Genomic DNA, 24,231 nt, shown 5'->3' on the forward strand with positions numbered 1-24,231 from the left:
GAGGGGGTTGTGGCAAAACGGACTACAGCTGAAGGTCAAAGCCCAGGCCCCAGCTCTGCCACTCTGCAACCTCACCAAGGTGCCCAACCTACTCTGATTCTCAAATCCCACCATGTCTGAAAGAATGATTGCAATATCCTCTCAGAGAAGAGTTGTAGAGCTGAAACAAAGCAAATAAACAGGGGTGCTACAAATGGTTCAACACTGGACTATAAGCCAACAGGTCAGCAGTTTGAACCCACTCAGGGTGCCTCAAAAGAAAGACTTGGTAATCTGATTTCAAAAGGTCACAGCCTTGAAAACCCTCTGAAACAGTTCTACTCTGCACACATGGGGTCACCGTGAGTCGGAATTGACTCAACAGCAACGAACAACAACAGTATTCATTCCCTGTTTTAATAAATATTTGTTAGGCGGCTGTGATGTACTGAGTACTAATGGGACACAGACAAGAATACAAGGCCTGGCTAACAAAATAAGCTATACCCCACTCCCAACAAAAAAACAAACAAACAAATAAACCTGTTGTCGATGAGTCAATTTCTACTCATAGCAACCCTATAGGACAGGGAAGAACTGCCCCACAGGGTTTCCAAGGAGTGGCTGGTGGCTTTAAACTGCTGAACTTTTGGTTAGCAGCCTAAGTCTGTTAAGAGTTCCACCGTGCCACCAGGGCTATGGAGACCAGAAAACTTACAAACACCTGGAAGGGCACTGAAGGAGGAGTGGACACACTACTGAAGCCAGAAGAGAAGGGCTCTCACTCTGCCCAGGGTCAGGAGGGCTGGAGGGAGGGTCTGACTGGCCGCGTCACCACTCTGAGTCTGGAAGAATGAATGGAACAGCATGCCTGGTAGAGAAACGATTCCAAAGCATGGAAGTATGGAATGGGTAGTTCTGAGACCAGGTAGCTTTGGCTCGGTATGGTGGAAAACAATGGTAGTAGGAGACCAGCCTGGAGAAACAGGCTAGAGCCCAACCCATAAGAACCTTGTATACTAAGTCAAAGAGTTTAATCTTTATCTTGAGGGCAGCAGGAGGTTAGGAAAGACTTTTCAGCAGAGGAGAAGTGACTTGATTGGAATTAGACTTCAGAGGGCTTCTCTGGCTCCAAGAGGAAAACAAAAACTGTAGGGTAGGGCTGGACTTTGGAGGCCTGGTGAGTGTCAGGGAGGAGGACATGGGCTTGTGCAGGGGAGCCTGTCGCTTGAGTTTGCATCAGCCAACATAGGAAAGAGGCTAACTTACTAGAATCTGCTCCTAAAAAACCCAGCTAGACCTGCAGTCGACTTCTATTTTGATCTGGACATTTTCACTTTCGGGACATGTGGTTATGAGTCAAGATTCCTCCTTCTGGACATGGGACTTTCCAGAAGGACCACAGCTCCGTCCATGCATCCACTTGGCCAGGGATGTGGTGGATTTTGGTTGTTGGGGGAGAGTGTCTGCCTCTCCTGAGAAGGATGGCCTTGTGGAGTCTGCTTCTCTGGGAAGGTAAGTGGGGCAACGGATACCCCATCCTCAGAAAGCTGCAGATCTACCCCCAGCTGCCCTTTACCAGACTTCTGGGCAGTCCTTTCACCATCCTGAGGGACAACCCAGGAGCTGGGGAGGGGTAGGGAAGACTAGAGCAAGTTCCTGGGCAACAATTATAGTTAAACGGATGCAAAGAGTCTTGGGCAGGAAGAGGTAGCAGCCCTGGGAACATCCTTGAGAGACAAGCAGTTTTGTGGCCCCGGGTAGTAAAATCTAAGGCTGGTGATGCCTAGTGGTTTGGAGACTGAGGTGCAAGTGAGAATAGTGAACAGCCTGGCAATGTTAACATGTGAGAATTCTACACAAGAATTGAGGAGACCAAGGAAGGGAAGGGAGGAGCAGGGCTCCCTACAGCCTGAGGAGGGCTGGGAGGTTGACAGGAACATCAGAAGTCCCTCTCTGCTGGCCTGTGGGAGGGGAGGTGAATATTGAGTGAGGGTGATGGTTGGGGGAGCAGGTTAAATATGGTCCACGTGGACTTGGGGACGGCTGATGATGGTGTGATGTTGAAATGACTGATGTATTAGGTCTCTGCCAAGACTGGGTGGTCTCTCCATCTTATCTAATGTCTGAGTTCCCTTCCTTGGTCAGCAAGTGGCTGATGTGACAGGGTCAGCACTGCAGGGCTAGGTGACGGAGGTAGTGGGGGATGGCAAAGGCTAAGACATCTTTGTTTATACCAGAGAGGAGGGGACTTTGAGATTACTTTGTCCAGTGTCCTCCACCTGGGTTCCTGGCTCCAAGGGCTCTTTCAAAGGTCCTGCAGGTGTTTTCAATATTTCTAAACCTTGTGACCACTACCCATCTGTCAGTTTGTCATACTGTGGTGGCTTGTGTGTTGCTGTGTTGCTGGAAGCTCTGCCACCTGTATTTCAAATACCAGTAAGGTCACCCATGGTGGACACATTTGGGAGAAAGATGTGGCAATCTGCTTCCGTAAAGATTTATAGCCTTGGAGACCCTATGGGGAAGTTCTACTCTGTCTTACTCAGTTGCTATGAGTCAGAATCCACTCGATGGCCATGGGTTTCTGGTTTCCAGATTAAGACTAGAAAGAAAGGCCTGGTGATCTACTTACAAAAATTAGCCAATGAAAGCCTTATGGATCACAGCATAATATTGTCCAATATAGTGCTGGAAGCTGAGCTCCCTAGGTTGGAAGGTACTATACAATAGCAACAACAATGGACGCAAACACACCAACAATCTTGAAGATGGCACAGGATGGGGCGACGTTTTGTTCAGTTATACACAAGGTCGCCACGAGTCCAAGCCAACTCGATAACAACTAACAGCAACAAACCTTGTCAGGGAAAACACACCTTATCCTCCAAAAAGGCCTCAATCTGTCTGATTCACAAAATCTTTTAAATCGTTAGACGTGTGAGGGGAAAATAATTTTTAGAAGGGCTCTTAATGGCAAAGAAGGCCAGTACAACTGATCTGGTACAGCCCCCTTGTTTTATGGTGCGAAACCTGAAGGCTAGTGGGAGGGGTGATTTACTGAAGGCCACACAGCTAATGTGTGGCAGACCAGGGCTACATCAAACCTGGGAATCTTGATTAAACCCAGTGCTATTCTCTCTATATATTAAGTCTCCACCCTGCGTAAACACAGAAGTCATCACCAGTCAGGACTGAAGATGGTTGGGGCCCAGAGGGCAGTGAGATGGAGAGGGACTGGGGTTATCTGTGGCTGGCAGAGTGAGTCTCCTTAATCACGCTGCCAGCACTGGGATAGGTTACACATCGGCTCTTATTCTGCCCTGCACCCAGTACCTAATACCACGCCAGGCACAAGGTTAAGTCTTCAGGACATTCACTCATTCAGTAAAGTTTACTGAGCTTCTCCTATACCCTGGCCCTAAGTAATGGTAGGCACTAGGAGTACAGGGATGAGTAAGAAAGTGTCATTGCCTTAAAGGAGCTCTCTGTGTAGGGGGAGAGAGTGACTCATCAACAGGCAATCATAATAGAGGGATGTTATGGATTGAATTGTGTCAGAAAAAATTTGTATCAACTTGGCTAGGAAATGATTCCCAGTATTGTGTGGTTGTCCACCACTTTGTGATCTGATATGATTATCCTGTATGTTGTAAATCCTAACCTCTATGATGTTAATGAGGCAGGATTAGAGGATTGTATCTACAGGATTAGGTTGTATCTTGAGTCAATCTCCTTTAAGATATAAAAAAGAGAAGCGAGCAGAGAAAAGAGGGACTTCCTACCTCCAAGAAAGCAGAGCCATGAACACAGCGTGTCCTTTGACCTGGGGTTCCAGCCCTGAGAAGCTCCTAGACCAGGGCAAGATTGATGACAAGGACCTTCCCCCAGAGCCGACAGAGAGAGAAAGCCTTTCCCTAGAGCTGGCACCCTGAAATCGGACTTCTAACCTCTTATACCGTGACAGAATAAATTTCTGTTTGTTAAGGCCACCCACTTGTGGTATTTCTGTTATAGCTGTTATAGGTAACTAAGATAAGGGATAAAGGGAGTAATAAGGAGCCCTGGGGGCACAATGGTTAAGTGCTCAGCTGCTAACCCGAAGGCCAGAGGTTTGAACTCACCAGCCGCTCCAAGGGAGAAAATACTTGGTAATCTGCTTCCTTAAAGATTACAACCTCGGAAACCCTATGGAGCAGTTCAACTCCATCATATAGGGTCACTATGAGTTGGAATCGACTTGATGGCAACGAGTTTAAGGGGAATAATAGTGGTGATCCCAGGCCAATGTTGGAACACAGAGGCAGTTTGTCACCTGGAGTGAGGGATGGGGACCTCAGGGAAGGTAGTGAGACTTGAAGGAGGAGCAGACATTAGCCAGGGAAGGAGTCAGGAGGAAACTCAAAGCAGAAGTGTCCCCTGCACAGCTCAAACCCACCATGTTCCCAACTAAACTCAGCATCTTGCCATCTCACCACCCAGTCTGTTTCTCCTCCAGTGCCCCTGATCAGAGAGTGGCACCCAATGAATCCCAAGAACCCAGGAGCCATCCTTGACTCTTCTTAACCCCCAAATCTAATCATTAACCAAGTCCCATGGATTGCATCGTCTTCTCTCTCTCAGCTTCTCCCACTTCTCCCCATCCCTGCTGGCACCTTCCTCCCTACAAACTTCTGTCACCTCTCCTTGTATTAATATAAACAGCCTCAGTCTTGCTCTTCCTCCAAGGTGTTCTCCACACCTCTGCTGGAGTGATCTTTCACACCATGAAACTAACATGGAACTCTCCTGCTTAAAACTTATCCAAGTCCCCCATTGCTCTAAAGATAAAGCCCAGACTCCAATGTCGCTTTCAGGACCCTGCATGAAGTGGCTCCCACCAGTTCTGCGGTATAAGTTCCTCCTGCAGAGCAATGCTTTCAGTTCCCCAGTGCACCAGGCTCCCTCCTTCCCAGCCTTTGTACATGTTGTTCCCTCTGATGGTAACACTTCCCCTTGCCCCTCCAGGCAGCCCTCCACGTGCCCTGGCTGATTCCCATTCCTCCCACAGGCCTCAGCTTACGTTTCTTCTCTGAGCCTCTCTGGGCTGGTAGGGTCACCCTCTCACCAGGCCTGTGTCCTCCCATGCCACCCCATTCTTTCCCATCATGTTGCTGTCCAGTTGATTCCAACTCATGGTGACAGAGAAGAACTGCCCCAAAGGATTTTCAGAAGCAGATCACTAGGCCTGTCTTCCGAGGTACCTTGGGGTGGGTTCGAACAGACAACCTTTTGGCTAGAAGTTGAGTGCTTAATCTTTGCACCACCCAGGGACTCTCTTTCCCATCATAATACTTAATTATGTTTTTGTTGCTAGCTGAAGTGTCTGGCTTCTTCCATGAGCTCCATGAGCTTGGGAACCAGGTTCTCTTCTTTCCTGTTTTGCTCCCAGGACCTGACACAGTGCACCCTCAACTTGAACGGAGGGATCATAGATGGAGGGGCCCTGATCCGCTTCCTAGTCATTCAGCTGCATGATGGAGAGGGCTGAGGTGCGTGGGGCAGGCCAGAGTGACAGGTGCTCTGTTCTTTCAGTTCTGCTTCCCACTGCAGTTACTGGTGCCCAAATCCAGGGACAGGTGGGGGGATCCGTGCTGCTGGTGGCAGAGCGTCCCCCCGGATTCCAAGTCCGTGAGGCCATCTGGCGATCTCTCTGGCCTTCAGAGGAGCTTCTGGCCACATTTTCCCGGGACTCCTTGCAAACTCTATATCGCTCCCGCTTCCTGGGCCGAGCCCACCTGCACAGCAACCTCAGCCTGGAACTGCGGCCACTGGAGTTCGGAGACAGCGGCAACTTCTCAGTTCTGCTGGTAGACACAGGGGGTTGGGCCCAGACCCAGACCTTCCAACTCAAGGTGTATGGTGAGTGCACCTGACACTGGTTCCCTGCCCCCCAGCCTCCTATCAAGCACCAGACAACATCCTGAGTCCTGGGGAGAGCTGGGTTCCAGAAACCTCTGGCCTCTGAACGTGTTGCGGATTCAGGGAACTTCTGCCCTCTGACAGTCACATCTAAGAAAATTTCTCAGGTACTCCCAGGTGAGCTCCTAGCTGGGGCAGTAGGCCAACTTAGCCATCACTCCAGCACTGGTCTGAACTCTAATCTGGCATTTTCTTGGCTCAGTGGTCTTGGACACAATGCTTAACCTCCCTAAGCTTTGCATTTTTCATTCGACAATGGGAATTGTAATACGACCGTGTAGAGTGGCTCTAAGGGTGAAATGCAGTGGCATTTGCAAAAGCACCTAGGACAGTACTTGGCCTTAAGTATGACATCAACTCTAAGACATCATCATAGACTGTGAGACACACTGTTATTTCATGTACCCCTAAGAAAGAAAAAAAAGTTATCAAGTAAACTATGATGCTTTTTTATTTAAAAAAATTATAATTAAACTATAATAAAAATTATACAATGTTTATTTAATATTTCTTAAAAGAGCTCTTTTAGAAGTGTTTAGAGAGATTTTAACTAAATATCATTCATAGGACACTGAGCTATTCATTGCTTCAGAACAAACCAACGCAAAACTTATTGGCTTAAAACAACTATTTTTATTTCTCATGATACTATGGATTGGCAGGGCTCAATGTGGCGACCTTTTGCTTGGGTCTGCCAGAGTCAGTCATGCAGCTTCACTCAGCACCTCAACTGGGTCGTCAAATTGGTTTGGGGGCTGCCTGGGCCTCTCTTTTCAGCAACTCCACCTCTACCATTTCTACCATGACTTCCTCACCATCATCACCTCCATCAGCACTACCACCTCCACCATCATCATCATCACCACCAGCTCCAACAGCAATTGCATCACCACCACCACTTTCACCATCATCATCACCTTCACCATCACCATCACCTCCACCATCTCCATTACCATCATCACCACCACCACCACCACCTCCACCAACTCTTCCATCACCACCACCACATCCACCATCACCTCCATCATCATCACCACTACCACCTGTACCATCACTTCTGTCACCACCTCCACCACCACCTCCACCATCACCTCCATCACCATCACCACCACCATATCCACCATCACCTCCATCACAATCACCTCTATCGCCATCACCATCACTGCCTCTACCATCACCTCCATCACCGTCACCACTACCATCACCACCACCATCACCACCACCACCTCCACCATCACCTCCACCATCACCATTACCGCCACCTCCACCATCACCTCCATCACCATCATCACCACCACCTCCACCATCACCTCCATCACTACCTCCACCATCACCATCACCACCACATCCACTGTCACCTCCATCGCCATCACTTCTATCACCATCACCACCACCACCTCCGCCATCATCTCCATCACCATCACTACCACCACCTCTACCATCACCTCCATCACCGTCACCACTACCATCACCAACACAACATCCACCATCACCTCCGTCACTACCTTCACCATCACCATGACCACCACTACCTCCACCATCACCTCCATCACTACCTCCATCACCATCACCACCACATCCACTGTCACCTCCATCACCATCACCTCCATCACTACCTCCACCATCACCATCACCACCACATCCACTGTCACCTCCATCACCATCACTTCTATCACCATCACCACCACCCCCTCCGCCATCATCTCCATCACCATCACTACCACCACCTCTACCATCACCTCCATCACCGTCACCACTACCATCACCAACACAACATCCACCATCACCTCCGTCACTACCTTCACCATCACCATGACCACCACCACCTCCACCATCACCTCCATCACTACCTCCATCACCATCACTACCACATCCACTGTCACCTCCATCACCATCACCTCCATCACTACCTCCACCATCACCATCACCACCACATCCACTGTCACCTCCATCACCATCACTTCTATCACCATCACCACCACCACCTCCGCCATCATCTCCATCACCATCGCTACCACCACCTCTACCATCATCTCCATCACTACCTCCACCATCACCATCACCACCTCCACCATTTCCACCATCTCCATCACCATCACCACCACCACCTCTATCATGTTTCTGCTGGTTAAAAAAGAATGGCCTTTCAGCTTTCATTTATCTACCTCAGGAGTTGAAAAAGGTATAAGTGACCCCAAACCATTTGAAATGTACTGAAATGTAGAAATTTGGATAGAGTTCAGGGGGGAAGTCCAAATTTAAGAGTAGGGAGTCAGGGTAGCAGCTGGGAAGAGGCCAGCAGTGAGGGAGAAAAAGCAATGAGCAAATGAGGAGAGAGACGGAGAGACAGCTAAGCAGCTGTCCTCAAGTGAGCACTCAGAGTGCCGCTAGCCATAGGTGCCTTCGTGCAATTAGATGGGTGTGTGGCCTGGGAAGCAGAGTGCTGGCTAGATTTCAGCACCCCACCCCAGGTATCCACTTAGCCCAATGCCTTCCTGCAGTGAAGAACCTACCCAACCATCCATGCAGCCCTGGAGCCTGTCCTCGCTCTGAGTCTCAGCTGCCACACATGTGAAATAAGGACGTTGAATGTGATTATACATGCAGCACCCACACCACTAAGCTCTAAAATGCCTTGTTCTCAGGGTCTGAATTACAGATTTTAAGGAAATTGCTGTTTTATTGCTTCCAAATACATAGCGTGATTAGAACTAATTGCGCCAAGCTGCCAAGCAGCAGTCCTTAGGAGCTCTGCTTTGACAATAGATAAGAACGATTTGAATTAGCGGATCAGTTACGAGAATTGTCAATGGGTGTTTCTACTGTGCCTGATCGTGTTTGGAAGCAGCTTGTCCTCTTAAGTAGTGTAAATACCCCCCTGAAATCTTTGTTTATACTATTAGCGTGCCCAGCAAATCTTTCCTTTTTTCATATCACAAATCCCACCAGGCTGAGCTGGCATAAATGAGGTTTTACTCTGCTTGACTTTGGAATGCTGTCAGAGCCTAAAGCCTCCTGTTGTCACCAGAATGCTCTCCTGCTGGTCTCCATTGCCATCGAAGTTCAGGACTCATGCATCGACCTACCTATACAGGAAAGGGGAATCATGGCCTAGGACACTGGTTTGTTCAATGGCCTGATTTTTGAGCACCTACTGTTTGCCAGAAGAAGCCCTGGTGGCACAGTGGTTAGGCGCTCAGCTGCTAACCAAAAGTTGGCAGTTCCAACCCACCAGCTGCTCCGAGGGAGAAAGATGTAGCAGTCTGCTTCCATAAAGATTACAGCCTTGGAAACCCTATGGAGCAGTTCTACTCTATCCTATAAGGTCACTATGAGTCGGAATTGACTTGATAGCAGTGGGTTTTTGGTTTACTCTTTGCCAGAGTCCCTCGGTGATGCAAATGGTTTGCACTCAACTGCTAACCTAAAGGTTGGTGGTTTGAACCCACCCAGTGGTGTCATGGAAGAGGGACTTGGCTATCTGCTTCCATAAAGATTATGGCCAAAAAAAAATCCTATGGAGCCATTCTATTCTACCACATGGTGTTGCCAGGAGTTGGAATCAACTCTACAAGTTTGGTTTTTTGGTTTATTTGTCTTTTTTTTTTTTTTTCGCTATTTGTCAGCACCAGGGACCTAGGGACCTAGGGTCATCAAGACAAGACAAAGCCCCCAGCCCCTAGGCTCCTCTTTCACAGCATTCTGCACCCTTGTAGTTATTTTTAAGGAGCCCTGGTGGCACAGTGGTTAAGCGCTCAGCTGCTCAAAAACCCACCAGCCACTACACAGGGAGAAAGATGTAACAGTCTGCTTCCGTAAAGATTTAAAAAAAAAAACCTATGGGGCAGTTCTACTCTGTCCTATTGGGCCACTATGAGTCAGAATCAACTCCACAGCAGTGGGTTTTGGTTTGGTCATTATTTTCTTATTTATAATCCCTTGTCAATATCTGTCTTCCTCACCAAACTATAAGTCTCAAAAGGCCAGGAAAAGTATTTGTTTTCTTGCCTGACATAATAAGGGCTTACTGTGTCTCACTAACTGAGAAGTGCTAGAAGCAAAGGACAGAGGGCAGAGTGGAGAGCTCAGAGCCTGGAACAGCAGGAAAGGCTTCACAGCCAGGGCGTTAAGCAATGGGTCCAAGCTGGGCCCTGAAGGTCAGCAGGAATTTTTAGGATAACAAGGAGTGAGGGCATATGTGCCTTTAGGAAAACATGAAAGATACAAAAGAGCATGACATGCTTAGAAGAACTGTAAGTTAATTAGGATGGGTAGGGGGGACTAGCCAGAGGTGTGGCTGGAGAGGTTAGCATGCACCATATCACAAAGAGTTTTGAATACCAGGTTAAGAAATAAGGTGCCTGTCCTGTGGGAAATGGGAAGCCAGAAGAGGTTTGTGAGCAAGAGGGGCATAGTCAGAGCTGGCATCTAGCCCCGGGTGGGTTCCAGAGCCAGAGCTATGAACCTAGTCCAGCTCCCCTGTAACCCATGCCTGCTCTCCTATTCTTGCCCAGATGCAGTGCCCAGGCCAGTGGTACAAGTGTTCATTGCTGCATCAGGAGATGCCCAGCCCCCCAAGACCTGCCAGGTCTTCCTGTCCTGCTGGGCCCCCAACATCAGTGATGTCACCTATAGCTGGCAACGAGAGGGGACCATTGGCTTTGATCTTGAACCACACGGCCTGTTCGAAAACGGACAGGTGCTGAGAGTTTCACTGGGGCCAGGAGACAAGGGTGTGGCCTATTCCTGCATTGTCTCCAACCCTGTCAGCTGGGACTTGGCCACAGTCACCCCCTGGGAGAGCTGTCACCGTGAGGCAGGTATGTCGAGGCTCGGGGGTGAGCCGGGGGATGGTTGAGGGACCGTGAATCATCAGTTCTACCTCTGACCCTGCCCCCTCTGTGTCCATCCCCAGGGAAAACCTCCTATAAAGACATGCTGCTACTGGTGGTGGTGCCTGTCTCACTGCTTCTGGTCTTGGCTGGTATCCTTTCTGCCTGGCACTGTGGTCCCTGCTCAGGTAGGAGTCCTGCAGGTCCAGAACGTGGGCAGAGGGGGTGAATCCACTAGGGAGGAGAGCAGGCTAATGAGATGACCTGCTTCTCCTTACCTTTTCCACCTATTCTTTACCCTCTCTCCATCTCACACTTTGGCCTCCAGCCAGACTGAACTACTTGACATTTCTTTTGCAGTTCTTCTGAAGAATGACTCTCTCGCCACATCTTCAGGCCTTTGCAACATGCTGTTCTCTCTGCCTGGAACACGTTTTCCAGGATTTCCCACCCAACTCCACTTCTTCACTTGACTCTCTCCTACTCCATCTTCAAGGCGGGCCTGCTCCAGGAAGCCTCCCTGGTGTTCTCCCCTGCCCCTGGCCTAGGTTTTAATACCTTCCTTTAATTCCATTGCCTACTCCAATCCCAGCACTTATTACACTTACTTCCCTGCTGAATGCTGAGCTCTTTCTTTAAGGCCAGAGTGTGGGTCACCACTGGGCACCTAACAATGGTTTCTGGAAGATAGCTGGTATTCAAAAAAAGTTTAGTGAGTGGAAGGATAGGTGAATCTCAGTCCCTGCTTGCCTACCACTCCTAGAGATGGAGCCCTGTGAGAAGCTCTCGCTGGCCAGTGTCTAACAGGGTGTCCTTCTTGAGGAGAGGAGGAAAGGGGAAACTCAGAGATCAGGCCAGGTTCTGAGCTCTAGGCCCAGCTTAGCCCCAGCCTCTGCCCTAGGATACCCTGTCCCTGAAAGAATCATCCCCTTGTGACCTGGCCATTTCCATCCCAGGCTTGCTGGCATCAGGATACAGTGTGGGTCAGCAAGGAGAGGGAGGCACTGAGATCTCATTATGGCGGGGGTGTTCCAGAAGGCAAGAGCCTTGGCCCAGCCACTAGCCAGGGGAACGACTGATTCCTGTGTATTCTTTCCAGTGGGCAAGGAGGGAAGAGGCTATATGCTACCTAGGGGCTCTGTCTGCTATGCAGAGGCTCTGGTCCAGGCGCTCTGCCTCAGACAGTCCCCAGGATTTGTGGTAAGAAGATGGCAGCCAGGAAAAGAGCAGCTTTTATTCCTTAACAGCTTTATTGAGATAGAATTCACATACCATACATTTTACCTATTTAAAGCATGAAATAAAATGGTTTTTAGTATATTCACAAAGCTGTGCACCCATCTCCACTATCAACTTTAGAACATTTTCATTACCCCAAAAAGAAAGCCCACACCCCTTAGCCATCACTTCCAGCCACAGGCAACCACTAATCTACTTTTGGTCTCTATACATTTGCCTATTCTGGATATTTCATGTAAATGGAATTATATGATATGTGGTTCTTTGTGACTGGCTTATTTCACTTAGCATCATGTTTTCAAGGCACCTTTGTCCCATGTGAAGGGACAGAGAGAAATTGACCACCTGGGATAGTGGAAAGACTTTACATGAGACCTGGCTTTGCCAGATAACCACTGTTCAGTCATTTAACTAGGTCCGTCCCAGTCTGACTTTCTATACCCCCTACAACTAAATTTATGGCAGAGTTGCAGATCAAGGTTAGACATTAGGAAAAACTTTCTGTCCTTGAAGTGTCTCCTTTTCCAGGGTCTCAGAAGACCAGAAAAGATGATACTTTGGCTGAGGTGGTCTTAAGATGGAACAGTCAAGAGTAAGACACTTTGGGCCAGGTCAAGGATGCCAAGATTCCAAACATTGCAGGAGTAATTTTCTTTCTGATCTCCTCACCAGGAAAAAAGAAGGACATCTGTGCTGACAATGTGGCTCCAGAGACAGAGAATCCCATTGTGTAAGTCTGTCATGAGGAAGGATACAAGCTGATGCCTGGAGCATCAGGAGCCCCACTGCCCAGGCGCATGATTCTCTGGGACACAGTTGGTGCCTGGAAACTCCAGTGGTACTCATGCCCCTTGTGAGACTCTATCCTCAACTCCCAGGAACATTCAGGGCACTGTCACAGAAAGCACGGCACAACCTTCCATGTCCTTCCTGTCCCTCTCCTCATTTTGCATGTCCTGACTCTGCTCTGTGTAAAAGGAGCCTAACAGAAATGTCCCTCAAAGACACTGGAAGTTGTTCAGGATCCACAGGGACATTGATTGTCCAGGGCACTTGGTCTCCTTCCACTGTTTATAAAGTATTAACCAGCTGGCACCAGAGGATTGCCTCCTGCCTGGGTCCTGGACTTTAAAAGACACTGGACATCTGAACTAGCAGAGAAGCTCTGAGTCACTTACCACCAGCCTCCTTCCCTATAGTTTGAGATCACAATGCTTCCTGATACTGTAGGCATTATAGTAAGAAAAGGTAAAGGTGAGAGGTGGAAGACAGGAATTTCTCTTTCTGGCCTGAATGACTTTCAGGTCATCTGAGTCAATAGTCTCTCAAAAAAAAAAAAAAAATTGCAGTTATAGACAACCAGGGGATGGTTGACATCCCAAGGTTGGGATGGATGACATTTTGCAGGTGACACCGTATTGACATCCTCAGCATCTCCATTGACCCTCATGCCTCTTGCAGCATCTGGAAGAGGAGGTTGAGGTTCTCCTCACTCTCTAGCACAGTAACCAGGAAAAGAGACTTTGAATTTGCCCCAGCCAACAGGAAGTCCCAGCACAACTTTCTGCCTGAGACTAGGAAAGCGAAGAGCCAGGAGGAGTGAAGCAGAAGGAAAATTATAGAGGGGAAGGGTGCTGAGACATCTGTAATGGACTGAATTGTGTCACCAGGAAATATCTGTCAACTGGTTAGACCATGATTCTCAGTATTGTGTCATTGTCCACCGTTTTGTCATCCAATGTGATTTTCCTATGTGTTGTAAATCCTATCACTATGATGTCAATGAGATGGATTAGCAGCGGTTATATTGATGAGATCTACAAGATTAGATTGTGTCTTGAGCCAATCTCTTTTGAGATATAAAAGAGAGAAGTGAGCAGAGACACGTAGCCTCATTCCACCAAGAAAGCAGCCCCAGGAGCAGAGCGTGTCCTTTAGACCTGGGTTCCTTGCGCCTGAGAATCTCCTCCACCAGGGGAAGATTGATGACAAGGACCTTCCTCCAGAGCCAACAGAGAGAGAAAGCTTTTGCCTAGAGCTAGTGCCCTGATTTCGGACTTCTAGTAGCCACTAGACTGTGAGAGAAAAAATTTCTCTTTGTTAAAGCATCCACTTGTGGTATTTCTGTTAAAGCAGCACTAGATAACTAAGATGGCATCCTAGAATCTGCCACATTCATTTTCAGATGCAAGTGAAGAAGATCCACCCAAGTCCAAGAAGTGATAAAGACTCCACCACTCAATGGAAGGATTGTCAAGGTCACTTTGAAAGAAGAGCATGTGGGATGGAAGCTATTATTGTGGCCATCTTTGAAAAATGCAATCTTCCATGGAATGATACTGTCTAGAAAAGCTCTGGGCTATTGCCACTCTGGAAATTTTTGATGAGCTAAACTTTCACTTAGATTAATAGCTGATAATATTTAGGGTTACTCCCTCTCAGGAGTAACTAGATTTTCCTGGGGCCTCAAATCTTAGAAGGAGAGATAATAGAGAGAAAGGAGGTATTGAGGAAACAGGGTAGGTTGTGAAATATTTTCCCAAGGTAGTTTCAATCACTCCACTCAGGATGTTATTCCTGCCCAAGGGTCTCCCCTCTTCTCCCTGCTTCCCCAGAAGGCCACAATGTCTGGACAATTAGTTCATCATGGACAAATGACCAGCACAACTGGCCTCCTAGGTACACATTATCACACTTCCATTTGACTGTTCTGAAATGTTCCTTGCCTCCTGGCTCTGCTTGGGGATTTCATGCTGGTCACCTGGCTTTGCCTAGCCCTTATCCCTTTCCTGCACCCACTTCTCTTCCATCACCTTCTCCTAAACCCACCTGAACAGTGCACATGGCCACTCACCTGGCAATTTGCAATGCCCTCACCTGACACCTAGAGACAGTCCCTGTGCCTGGTCACTGAACACATAAAACTGACCTTAGCCCCTAAAATGATGTGGAAGTGAAAGCCCAGGTCTACCAATGAGCCATGGAGATTATGTGGGGGAAGAAAACACATGCCCACACCACTTTCCGCCTTTCTTCATGCCCCACCTTAGGTGAGAGCAGCTCTAGAGGGAGTAGGTCCAGAGTTCTGTCTTCACCAGGTATTTCCTAACAACCTCACTTAACAGTGGTTTTGTTGTGTGATGCACTAGGGCCTTTTTGTCCAGATCCATGCTGCTCAAATAAATAAATGTTCCCATTCCCAGTGACTCATTTGTTAACCAGTAGACTAATGAGCCCTCCACCAAAAAACTGAAAAGTACTTCCATGAAACCAATTGTCATGCTAATGAGAACGGGATTTGAGCTTTAAAAGTCACACAACGGTAAATATTGATTGAATTCTCAGCATCTGCTGGGTGCGGTTCCAGGTACTGGGGAGTCAGTAGTGAACAAAGCAAAGGCCTTGTTTTCATGGAGTTTATATTCCAGGTAATATATAAATAAACAAGTGAGTATGTGTCAAGTGTTGGCAGGTTCTATTAAGAACAAGAAAGTAAGCAAAGGGCTAGAGAATGACGGACTGGGGAGGAATGGTACCTTTTTAGGTACAGCAATCAGAAAACACCTCTCAGGTAAGGTGGCATTTGAACAGAGACCAAATGAAGTGAAGGAGTGTACCAGACTGGGGAAGGAGTGTTTCAGACAGGGACACCAATAAATGCTACAGACCTGACGTGGGAGCATGATTGGTGTTTACAAGGAATACTGGGTCCAAACAAGGGAGGTATTCTGGATTAAATTGTGCCCCGACTCCCAAAAAAAAAAAAAAATGTATTGGAATCCTACTGCCTATACCTGTGACCATAATCCTGTTTTGAAATAGCATTTTCTTTGTCATATTAATTAGACCATACCCAAGGAGGGTGGGTCAAAATCTAATTATTTCTGAGTTATAAAAAGAGCAGATTAGACACAGAGGCATGTGCACACACGTGGGGGAGACAGAGGCTTGTAGGGGGGTTATCTGCCAGCCCAGGAACAAGGAATGCCTGGGACTACCTACAAGAAGGAATCGACATGGCCAAGACCCTGATTTGGATATTTAGCCTCCAGAACTATGAGAAAATAAATTTCTGTTTGTTAAAGCCACCTAATTGTGGTATTTCTGTTACAGCAGCACTAGCTAACTTGAGGTTCGGGTGGCAGGGAAAGCCCCATGTCTGTCTGGGTGTCAGACCGAGAACCTAGGTCTGGTTCCTCCTGGGTTGACCTTGACACCATTGTTTCCGGTAGGCTCGTAATCTGACTAGTATCCTCTCAGATCTGCTTTTGCTTGTTTTCATTTTGATTTCCTTGAGCAATAGTCTTTGCACCTGCCTTTTTGCACAAAGGACAAATACGAGAGCTTCTAGGGCAAAGGGGCCACGTGACATGATGTCAGGGAAAATGAGGATGAAGTACAGCGAGAGGAAAGGGCTGGAGAAGGCTTTTTCATCAATGGAGACATGAACACCCAGTGCCTTGTTTAAAAAAAAAAAAAAAACTACTGCAAACATTGGTGACATCTCTGGCCAATCTTCCTTCCATGTTTATTAAGAAGTAGCACCTGTTCAGTTAATTAGCACCTGGTTACTTACTGGTCCTTCAGGGGAAGCACCACCTCCTTCCAAATGTGACTCCATGGCTCCTTGAATCTGTTCTGCATGCAGCGTGAAGGAAGGGCCTCTAAAGCTGCAAAATGCAACTGGCAGGGCTCCCAAGGAAGTTTTAATGGGTGCCTCCCCTGGGGCTGTGCACTGGTCAAGGTGGGTCCTATCCCTTTCAGTCAGAAGGGGCAGGCTGAGCACATAAGTAGTGGGAATACCCCACTACATGACCAGCCCAGGCCCAGTTCCAGAGCCACCCTTCCAGGGAGATGCTGGAACACTTGAGTGCCTGGAAGAGAATGACCAGAATGGTGAAAAACCTGGAAATCCTATCACAGGAGATATGATTAAAGAAACGGGACATGTTTAGCTTAGAACAAAAAGCTCAGAGGGATATAGATCCTCAAAGATCTGAAGGACTATCACAAAAACCCAGACTGTGTAACTAGGGCCAAGTAAAGCTGTCACTGAGAGGCAGGTATTGACTCATATGGATAACTGGGTTTTAGAGCAGGACAAAACTTTGGAGCTACTCATTTCCAGTTTTTTGGTTCCCAGGTGGGCAACTGAGGCCCAAAGGTTTCTAACAATAAAATACTTTTGGTGTCATAGGCAAGAGAATTCTGTTTTCATAAAACAAAACTTATAATTTTATTTCACAGTCCCTTTCCCTGGCCCATGGTAAACACTAATCCAGTTCCTGTCTCTGTGCATTTTTCTATTCTGGATATTTCATATAAATGGGATGATACCAAATTTGTCCTTTTGAGTCTGGCTTATTTCACTCTGCATCATGTTTTCAAGGGTCATCTATAGCATAGCGTGTATCAGAACTTCGTTTCTCTTTATGGCTGAATAATATCCCATTGTACGGATACACTGCATTCTGCTTATCCATTCACCTGTTGATGGACACCTGGGTTGTTTTTACCTTTTGGCCATTGTAAATAACGTTGCAGTAAACATTGGTGTACAAGTACCTCTTTGAGTCTTTGCTCTCAGTTCTTTGGGGTATACACCTAAGAGTGAAATTGCTGAATCGTATGGTGGTTCTGGAGTCCGTGGGTCATACAAATGGTTGACATGATTGCTGCTGCCGAGAGTTCGGTGGTTTGAGTCCACCCGGAAGTGCCTTGAAAGAAAGGTCTGAAGATCTACTTTTGTAAATCAGCACTGAGAGCCCTACAAAGCTGTACTCTGACACACATGGGGTCATCATGAGGCTAAACCAACTCAACAGCAACTGGCTTTGTATTATAGTAGTCTATTTTTAACTTTTTGAAGAACCACCATTCTCTTGTCCACAGCGGCTCCACCATTTTATAACCCACCAGCAATGAATAAGGGTTCCAATTTGCTATTTTCTGTTTTTCTGATAACAGCCATCTTAGTGGGGCCACAGTTCGACAGCATTGGGTTAGTGGGGAGATGAAGTGGTATGTCATTGTGGTTTTGATTTGCAGTTCCCTAATAACTAATGACATTGAGATCTTTTGGTTAGCAGCCGTAGCTCTTAACTACTGCGCCACCAGGGTTTCTGTAGTACATACAGCCACTGAAAAATCATGTTAGAATACTTAAGAATACTGGGAAAACACTTGTATCAGCTAAGGTTGTTTGGATACAAGCAATGGGAATCAAGTCACATTTTAACTAAAGCAAAAGAAGGAATTTATTGATAAGTTGTGAACAGCTCAGAGAACCAAAGAAAATGCTGACCAGCCAGGCCTCAGAAAGGACAAAACGAGGCAGCTTTGGGGATGGAGTTCCCAGGACAACCTCCTCAGGGGCTGCCGTGGATTGAATCTGTGCTGTTTTCTATCCCCAGGTTTCTCACTGAAGCTTCTAATTCCCAACAACCACAGCTAGACTGGCCAAGCTGGGGTCAAGGACCTTCCTTTTTTGCTTTTTTTTTTTTTGGTGGGGGGGGTAGTTGTAGAAAATCTTGTCCAAAATGGCAGTTAGTTTAACAAAATAAAATACAAAAAAAAAAGTTGCACAGGAAATTCATCCATCTATTCATTCAATAAGCATTTCTTGAGCACCTACTATGTGCCAGCATCAGCTGGGATACAGAGACCACTACAGGGTAGCATGTAGCGTCACAATCCTGCATCAAAGAGCTCACAGTCTAGTGGGGAGGCCACGTCCCCTCAACGATTCCAGCAGGAGTACAGCCCCTGGGTAGACTCCAAGGCACTCCCTGGTCTCTGAGACCTCTGTCCCCAAGGAGGGCCAGTCAGGGCCCCAGGGGAAGGAGGGCAGAAACTCTGGCTCGGAATAAAGCTCCAGTGGGCAGGAATTGAAGGAGCTATGGTGTCGTCCCAGGGCAGGTCTTCCCAGGGCAGCATCTGAGTTTTGTTCAATTGTGTTTCCAGAACACCAAGACATTCCAGGCTGGTAGGTTGTATTCACATTGTCCTCTTAAAAAAAAACAGTTGCCACCAACTCAATTCCGACTCTTGGTGACCCATGTGTGATAGAGTAGAACTGCTCCTTAAGGTTTACTTGGCTGTAATCTTTATGGAAGGAGATTGCCAGGTCTATCTTCTGCAGTGCCTCTGGGTGGTTACAAACTGCCAACCTTTCAGTTAGTAGCAGAATAAAAATCATTTGTGCCACCCAGAGACCCCTGATTTCCCGATAGGTGGCGCCTGAAGGAGAGAGGGCAGTCTGCTCACAAGTGCGGGGGTTGGTACCACCCTCCTGGGCAAAGGTCCTGGCTGGGATGCCTGGACTGAGATGCTGACAGGTTTAGCCTTGCTCTCTAGCCTGCCCTGCTATCCTTCAGGCCTGCACCTCCTGACTGGGGCTGCTCCCACTCCTAAGGCAGCATTGCAAAGTCAGGCAAAGTCATTCAAACTCAGCCTTGCTGGAGGGAAAAAGAGGTCAGGGCTCGGCCTACTGCTGCCCACCCATCAGCTGGCTGACCCACTCGCCACACACCACATCAGTCAGCTTCCCTCCAGGAGCTCAGAGCTCTAGCGTGCTCACCGCGGTCCTGCTCACCCAGGGACCCATACCATCCCTGTCCCACCCATAAAGCAGCCATGATCCCCTCTCTTCCCTGCTCAGAAATACACAGGGGATCCCTGCTGCCCCTCATTGGTAACTGTACAGCCCGGCACTCCCAGAAAATCCCTAATAATCCCCAGTGTGCCTCCTGAGCCCTGAGCACAGACCCCTGTGCACAGTTATGCCTCAGGATAAGAACATGGTGGAGGGCTTGCCCACAGGCCTGACTGCTCCAGGAAGAGGGACAAGGAGTGCGGGGGAAGGGCTGAAGTGCTGGCAGCCCAGACTCACGGGGTGTCCTGTGGCCTGGGCTGTCAGGAGCAGAGTTCTCATCCATGTACTTTCCTGAGACGGAATCTTACACCAAAGGCCTGAGTTACCAACCTAGGTCTCGGCCAACTCCAGGCAACAGTTAAAGAAGAGTTTATTCTTCTGGAGGTTGTGCCCAAAAAGGACAAACAGCAGGATGTCTGCCTGTCCGTTCCCTGCCCAGCTATCCCAGGAGGCCACATATGACAGCACAGGCAGTGCCATCCTTACACCAAGACGGGAAGGCCACTGTCCTGGACCTGCCTGTACCACAGAGGGCTTGCTCCAGCCCTCCTCCTCCTCAGTGAGGAGCTAAGGATACATCCCACCTGGAGCTCACTCTCCCCCTTCTAGACTATGCTCCAGGAATCCAGGATCCTGGAATTCCCTGCCCAAATGGGAATTCTGGGGCTTGTGCCAGCCTCTTTCCTGGGACCATCTTCCCAGAGGTGTGCTCCCCCAGGTCTGAGGGTAGCTAAGTGGCGGTGTAGATGGAGCTTGGATGTGAAGCCCAGGGTGTTCACACGTGTGTACATGAGGCCCTTCAAAGTGTGGGACAAGCTGCGGGGAGAAGGGAAGAAGAGGTGGGCCTCAGGCCTGGAGCAGGGGCCTGTTCTTTCTATGTTGCCAAGTTAGGGTAAGAAACCCCAGAGTCCAAGATTTCCGAATTCAATATTTGTCAAAGTAAGAGGATAGGACAAATTTTATGTAGCAATTTATTAGCTCGATTTATAATCACAAAGGTTAAGGGCAGATCTGAATATGGAGACCTCTCCCCTAGGACTTTGTCCCTTTCATGATTCCCATCTACCCCCTGAACTGAAGACACCACCACCACCCCCACCACCACCCCAACCCCCATGACTAAGAGCAAATCCCCAGCTCTGCCCAGAGCTCAAAAGTAGTTCAGCATGGTAGGTCTGGAATCAAACCAGGGACAATAGCCTCTGGTTTCCTGGAGTGCTGAGCTGCCTGCCTTCAGTATTCATTCACTCAGCACATTTTAATGAGTGTTTGTTACATGCCAGGAGGGCAGTGGTGGTTCAGTAGTAGAATTCTTATGTGCGGTGCAGGAGACCCGGGTTCAATTCCCAGCCAATGCACCCAAAACACAGCCACCATTCATCTGTCGGTGGAGGCTTTCGTGTTGCTAGGATGCTGAACAGATATGAGCAGTGCTTCCAGACTAAGAGAGACCAGGAACAAAGTTCTGGCAATCTACTTTCAAAAATCAGCTCAGGAAAATCCTGTGGATCATAACAGACTGACCTCAATGTACATGGAGACGCCATGAGTTGGGGACCAATTCGACTGCAGCTAACAACCACAAAGACATTACATGCCAGAGACCCTGGGAATGTAGTTGTGAACAAGACAGACAGTTCACACTCCTAAATGGATATTAAATGAATAAACAGAAAAGTTTAATTAAAATTGTGCTAAGCTCTTTAGAGGAAAGGAACTGAGAACTCTGAATGAGAATGGCAATGGAGCAATAGATGGTGTGGGGTGATCCAAAGGGCTTCTCTGAGGCAGGAATGTTCAAGCTGATGCCAGGAGGAAGAGTAAGCTCTAGTAAGGCAAAGAGTTGGGGAGAGCATGGCACACTGAGGGGTGAGCATATGTGAGAGACCTTCTGGAAGGATCTTGGCATATGTGAAAGTCTGAAGGAAGGTCCTCAGGGCCAGAGGGTAACAAGCAAAGAGGCTCTGGGAGGAAGGGACGGCAGAGGTCAGATCATGCAGGGTCTGGTAGGACATGGTAAGATTTAAAGTTTAATTCTAAAGGTGTGTAAAAGAAGCCACTGAAGAGTTTTAAGGAGGGAAATGACATGCTTGGATTTGCATTTTTAAAAGCTGTCTCTGGTGGATGCCTGTGTGGAGGAGAGTGGATTGAAGGGGGCGAACATCAAACAGGAAGATGGCATTGTTGCAGTTACCCCAGAAGAAAGGACCACGGCTTGGAATTAAGGTGGGGACAGAGAGGGAGAAGAAACATGTGGATTCAAGAAATACTCAGGTGGTAGAACAGACAAGACTTGGTATTGGCTATTCGTAGGAGGGGAGTCAGGGGGGAGCCAAGGATGACACTGGAGTGTCTGACCTGAGTAACTAGGCATTTATCAAAACTGGAAATACAGAAAGTATAGTACATTTTAGGGTTAAGTCAAGAGTTAATTGGCCCTTAATTATCAGGGAACTAGGGCTTTACAGGAGTCTCTGAGTGACTGCTAACCAATAGGTTAGAGATTCAAGTCCAACCAAGGAGCGCAGTTCTACTCTGACACACCTGGGGTCACCACGAGTCAGAATCGACTCAGTAGCAACTGGTAATGGTAGGGCTTTAAAAGGAACAAACATTTGTAGGCTGAACAATATATTATTGGGTTGAATCATTTGAAAATAACCATTTTTTTAAGTTAAAAAAATGACCAAATATGTAATTTTATTTTTACACTTTTCTGATTCAACTTAATAATGTAAATGTAAGATGGCTTGAGAAGGAAAAGCCACCTTTCCTCCTGCTCCTCTCCACTCCCACCCAGGACAGCTGGGACACATCTGTAACCATGTAGGTTTTTACATCTGGCTGTGTCCACATAAATCTGAGGCTGCAAGACCTCTCCTGGGCAAAAGGGGCTTCCCACAGCACCCTGAGCCCAAACTGTCCTGGGCCGTGTGTTCTGGTCAGCTTCTCTATCACTTGGCCTGAATCCTACCTACCCAGTTCCGGAAAGCCCGAAGCCATTCAGGACTCAAGGTCAATAAAGATAATGGCAGGGAGCGCTGTAGCTGCCCCAGCTGTCATGAGGGGGTCCTGTGTCCCTGACCCACACCCATCCTGAATCCAACCCAACTCATGCCCACTCCTGACGTGTTCAGATGCCCACACAGGTTGTCAAGGTGGAAGCCCTGGTGTGTCTCATGGGAGTCTTTCCAAGGGCTAAGGGCAGTGACTTGGTCAGGCAGACACAGTCACTCCAAAGGAGCTGGTGTGTTAGACACCCCGTGATTGTCCCTCAGGGACAAGTCACACCAATCAGGTCTGAGTCTCTGGAGCCCCATTCTTGGAGCAGAGCAGAGACAGGGGCATCCTTTTGAGGGAGGACATCAAGAGAAGCTGACAATTGAAAGAAAGACGACAAGCAGATATTTGTACACCAATATAATGTTCATCACAACACTGTTCATAATAGCCAAAAGGTGGAAACAGCCGAAATATCCATCAGCAGACAAACAGATAAATAAAATGTGGCACATATGTACAATGGAATGTTACTCAGCTGTAAAGAGAAATGAAGTTCTGACAGAGTCTACAACACAGATGAACCTTGAAAACATCATGCTACATGACATAAGTCAGTCTTTTACAAAAGGACAAACGTTGTATGATCCCACTTATACAAGATAGCTAGTACAGGCAAGTCCCTACAGACCTAAGTTTATTAGCAGTTACCAGGGGCATGCTGGAAGGAGGAGGAAAGGAAGACACAATGCTCAGGGGACTCTGAGCTTCTGTTAAGGGTGATGGGAAAATTCAGAAACGGTGATGGCTGAACAACGTGATGAACATATTTAATGTCGCTGAACTGTTTGTGTACAGATTGTTGAAATGGCAAAAGTTTTGTTACCTACACATTTACCACAAAAATAATAATAATATAAAAAAGGAGCTGTCCCAGGGCCAGGCTGGCTGGAAAAAGGAGTTTCCACTGTACCCTTGCCGGGTAGCTAGGAGGGTGCAGCTTACAGGAGTGAGACCAGCATTCACAGCAGGGTGCTCTCAGCCACACCTAGAGTAGGGCAGGAGCAGGGAATGTCCCTGGCTATTCAGCCACTGTGGAGTGGAGCTGTCCTGTATTCTGAAGGTCAATGAGCTGGCTGGGGGAGGGGAAGGCAGAGAGTCAGGGGGCAGCATGAGTCAGGGTCTTGGGGTTGGGGGTCTTCTCAGGCCAGCAGAGAAGGATATTGGAGGTCTATTGTGTCCCATGCATTGAAGCTTGTGGCCATCTGGCCATCACTGACACCAATAAATGGCATACCCCATCACCACTAGTCTCCTGTGAGGTTTGCTTTGGGAGACACACAAACATCCCATCACCCAATGGTCTCTTTGCCTCAGAAGACCAGCATAGCCTGCAATGCTGCCATCAGCACAGGGCCTCATTCCTGGAGAACTGAGTCAGCCAGGCCTCTGATGCTAAAGAGAAGAGGAATACAATTATACCCCCTGGGTCTGGGAAGTTTGGGGAAGATGGAGAGGAAGCTGGAGCCCCAGAAGGATGAGGCCTCATGGACATTTTTCAGTAAA

General features: G+C 47.9%; 1 protein-coding gene across 2 annotated transcripts; it reads left to right on the forward strand.

The window, feature by feature from the left end:
• Nucleotides 1-1,129: 1,129 nt before the first annotated feature.
• SLAMF8 (SLAM family member 8) lies at nt 1,130-17,589 on the forward strand. 2 transcript variants are annotated; one of them, XM_064282786.1, is made up of 5 exons: nt 1,130-1,494; nt 5,554-5,880; nt 10,455-10,760; nt 10,856-10,960; nt 12,684-17,589. In XM_064282786.1, exons 1-5 carry the CDS (start codon nt 1,413-1,415, stop codon nt 12,743-12,745), a joined length of 882 nt encoding a protein of 293 aa, XP_064138856.1. In that variant the 5' UTR covers nt 1,130-1,412; the 3' UTR covers nt 12,746-17,589. The 2 variants fall into 2 exon arrangements, with proteins under 2 accessions (XP_064138856.1, XP_064138857.1); XM_064282787.1 differs by having other exon boundaries at nt 1,364-1,494; nt 5,411-5,880.
• The last annotated feature ends 6,642 nt before the right edge of the window (nt 17,590-24,231 follow it).

The sequence above is a fragment of the Loxodonta africana genome, chromosome 3, assembly GCF_030014295.1.
Source record: "Loxodonta africana isolate mLoxAfr1 chromosome 3, mLoxAfr1.hap2, whole genome shotgun sequence".
Classification (NCBI taxonomy): Eukaryota; Metazoa; Chordata; class Mammalia; order Proboscidea; family Elephantidae; genus Loxodonta; species Loxodonta africana.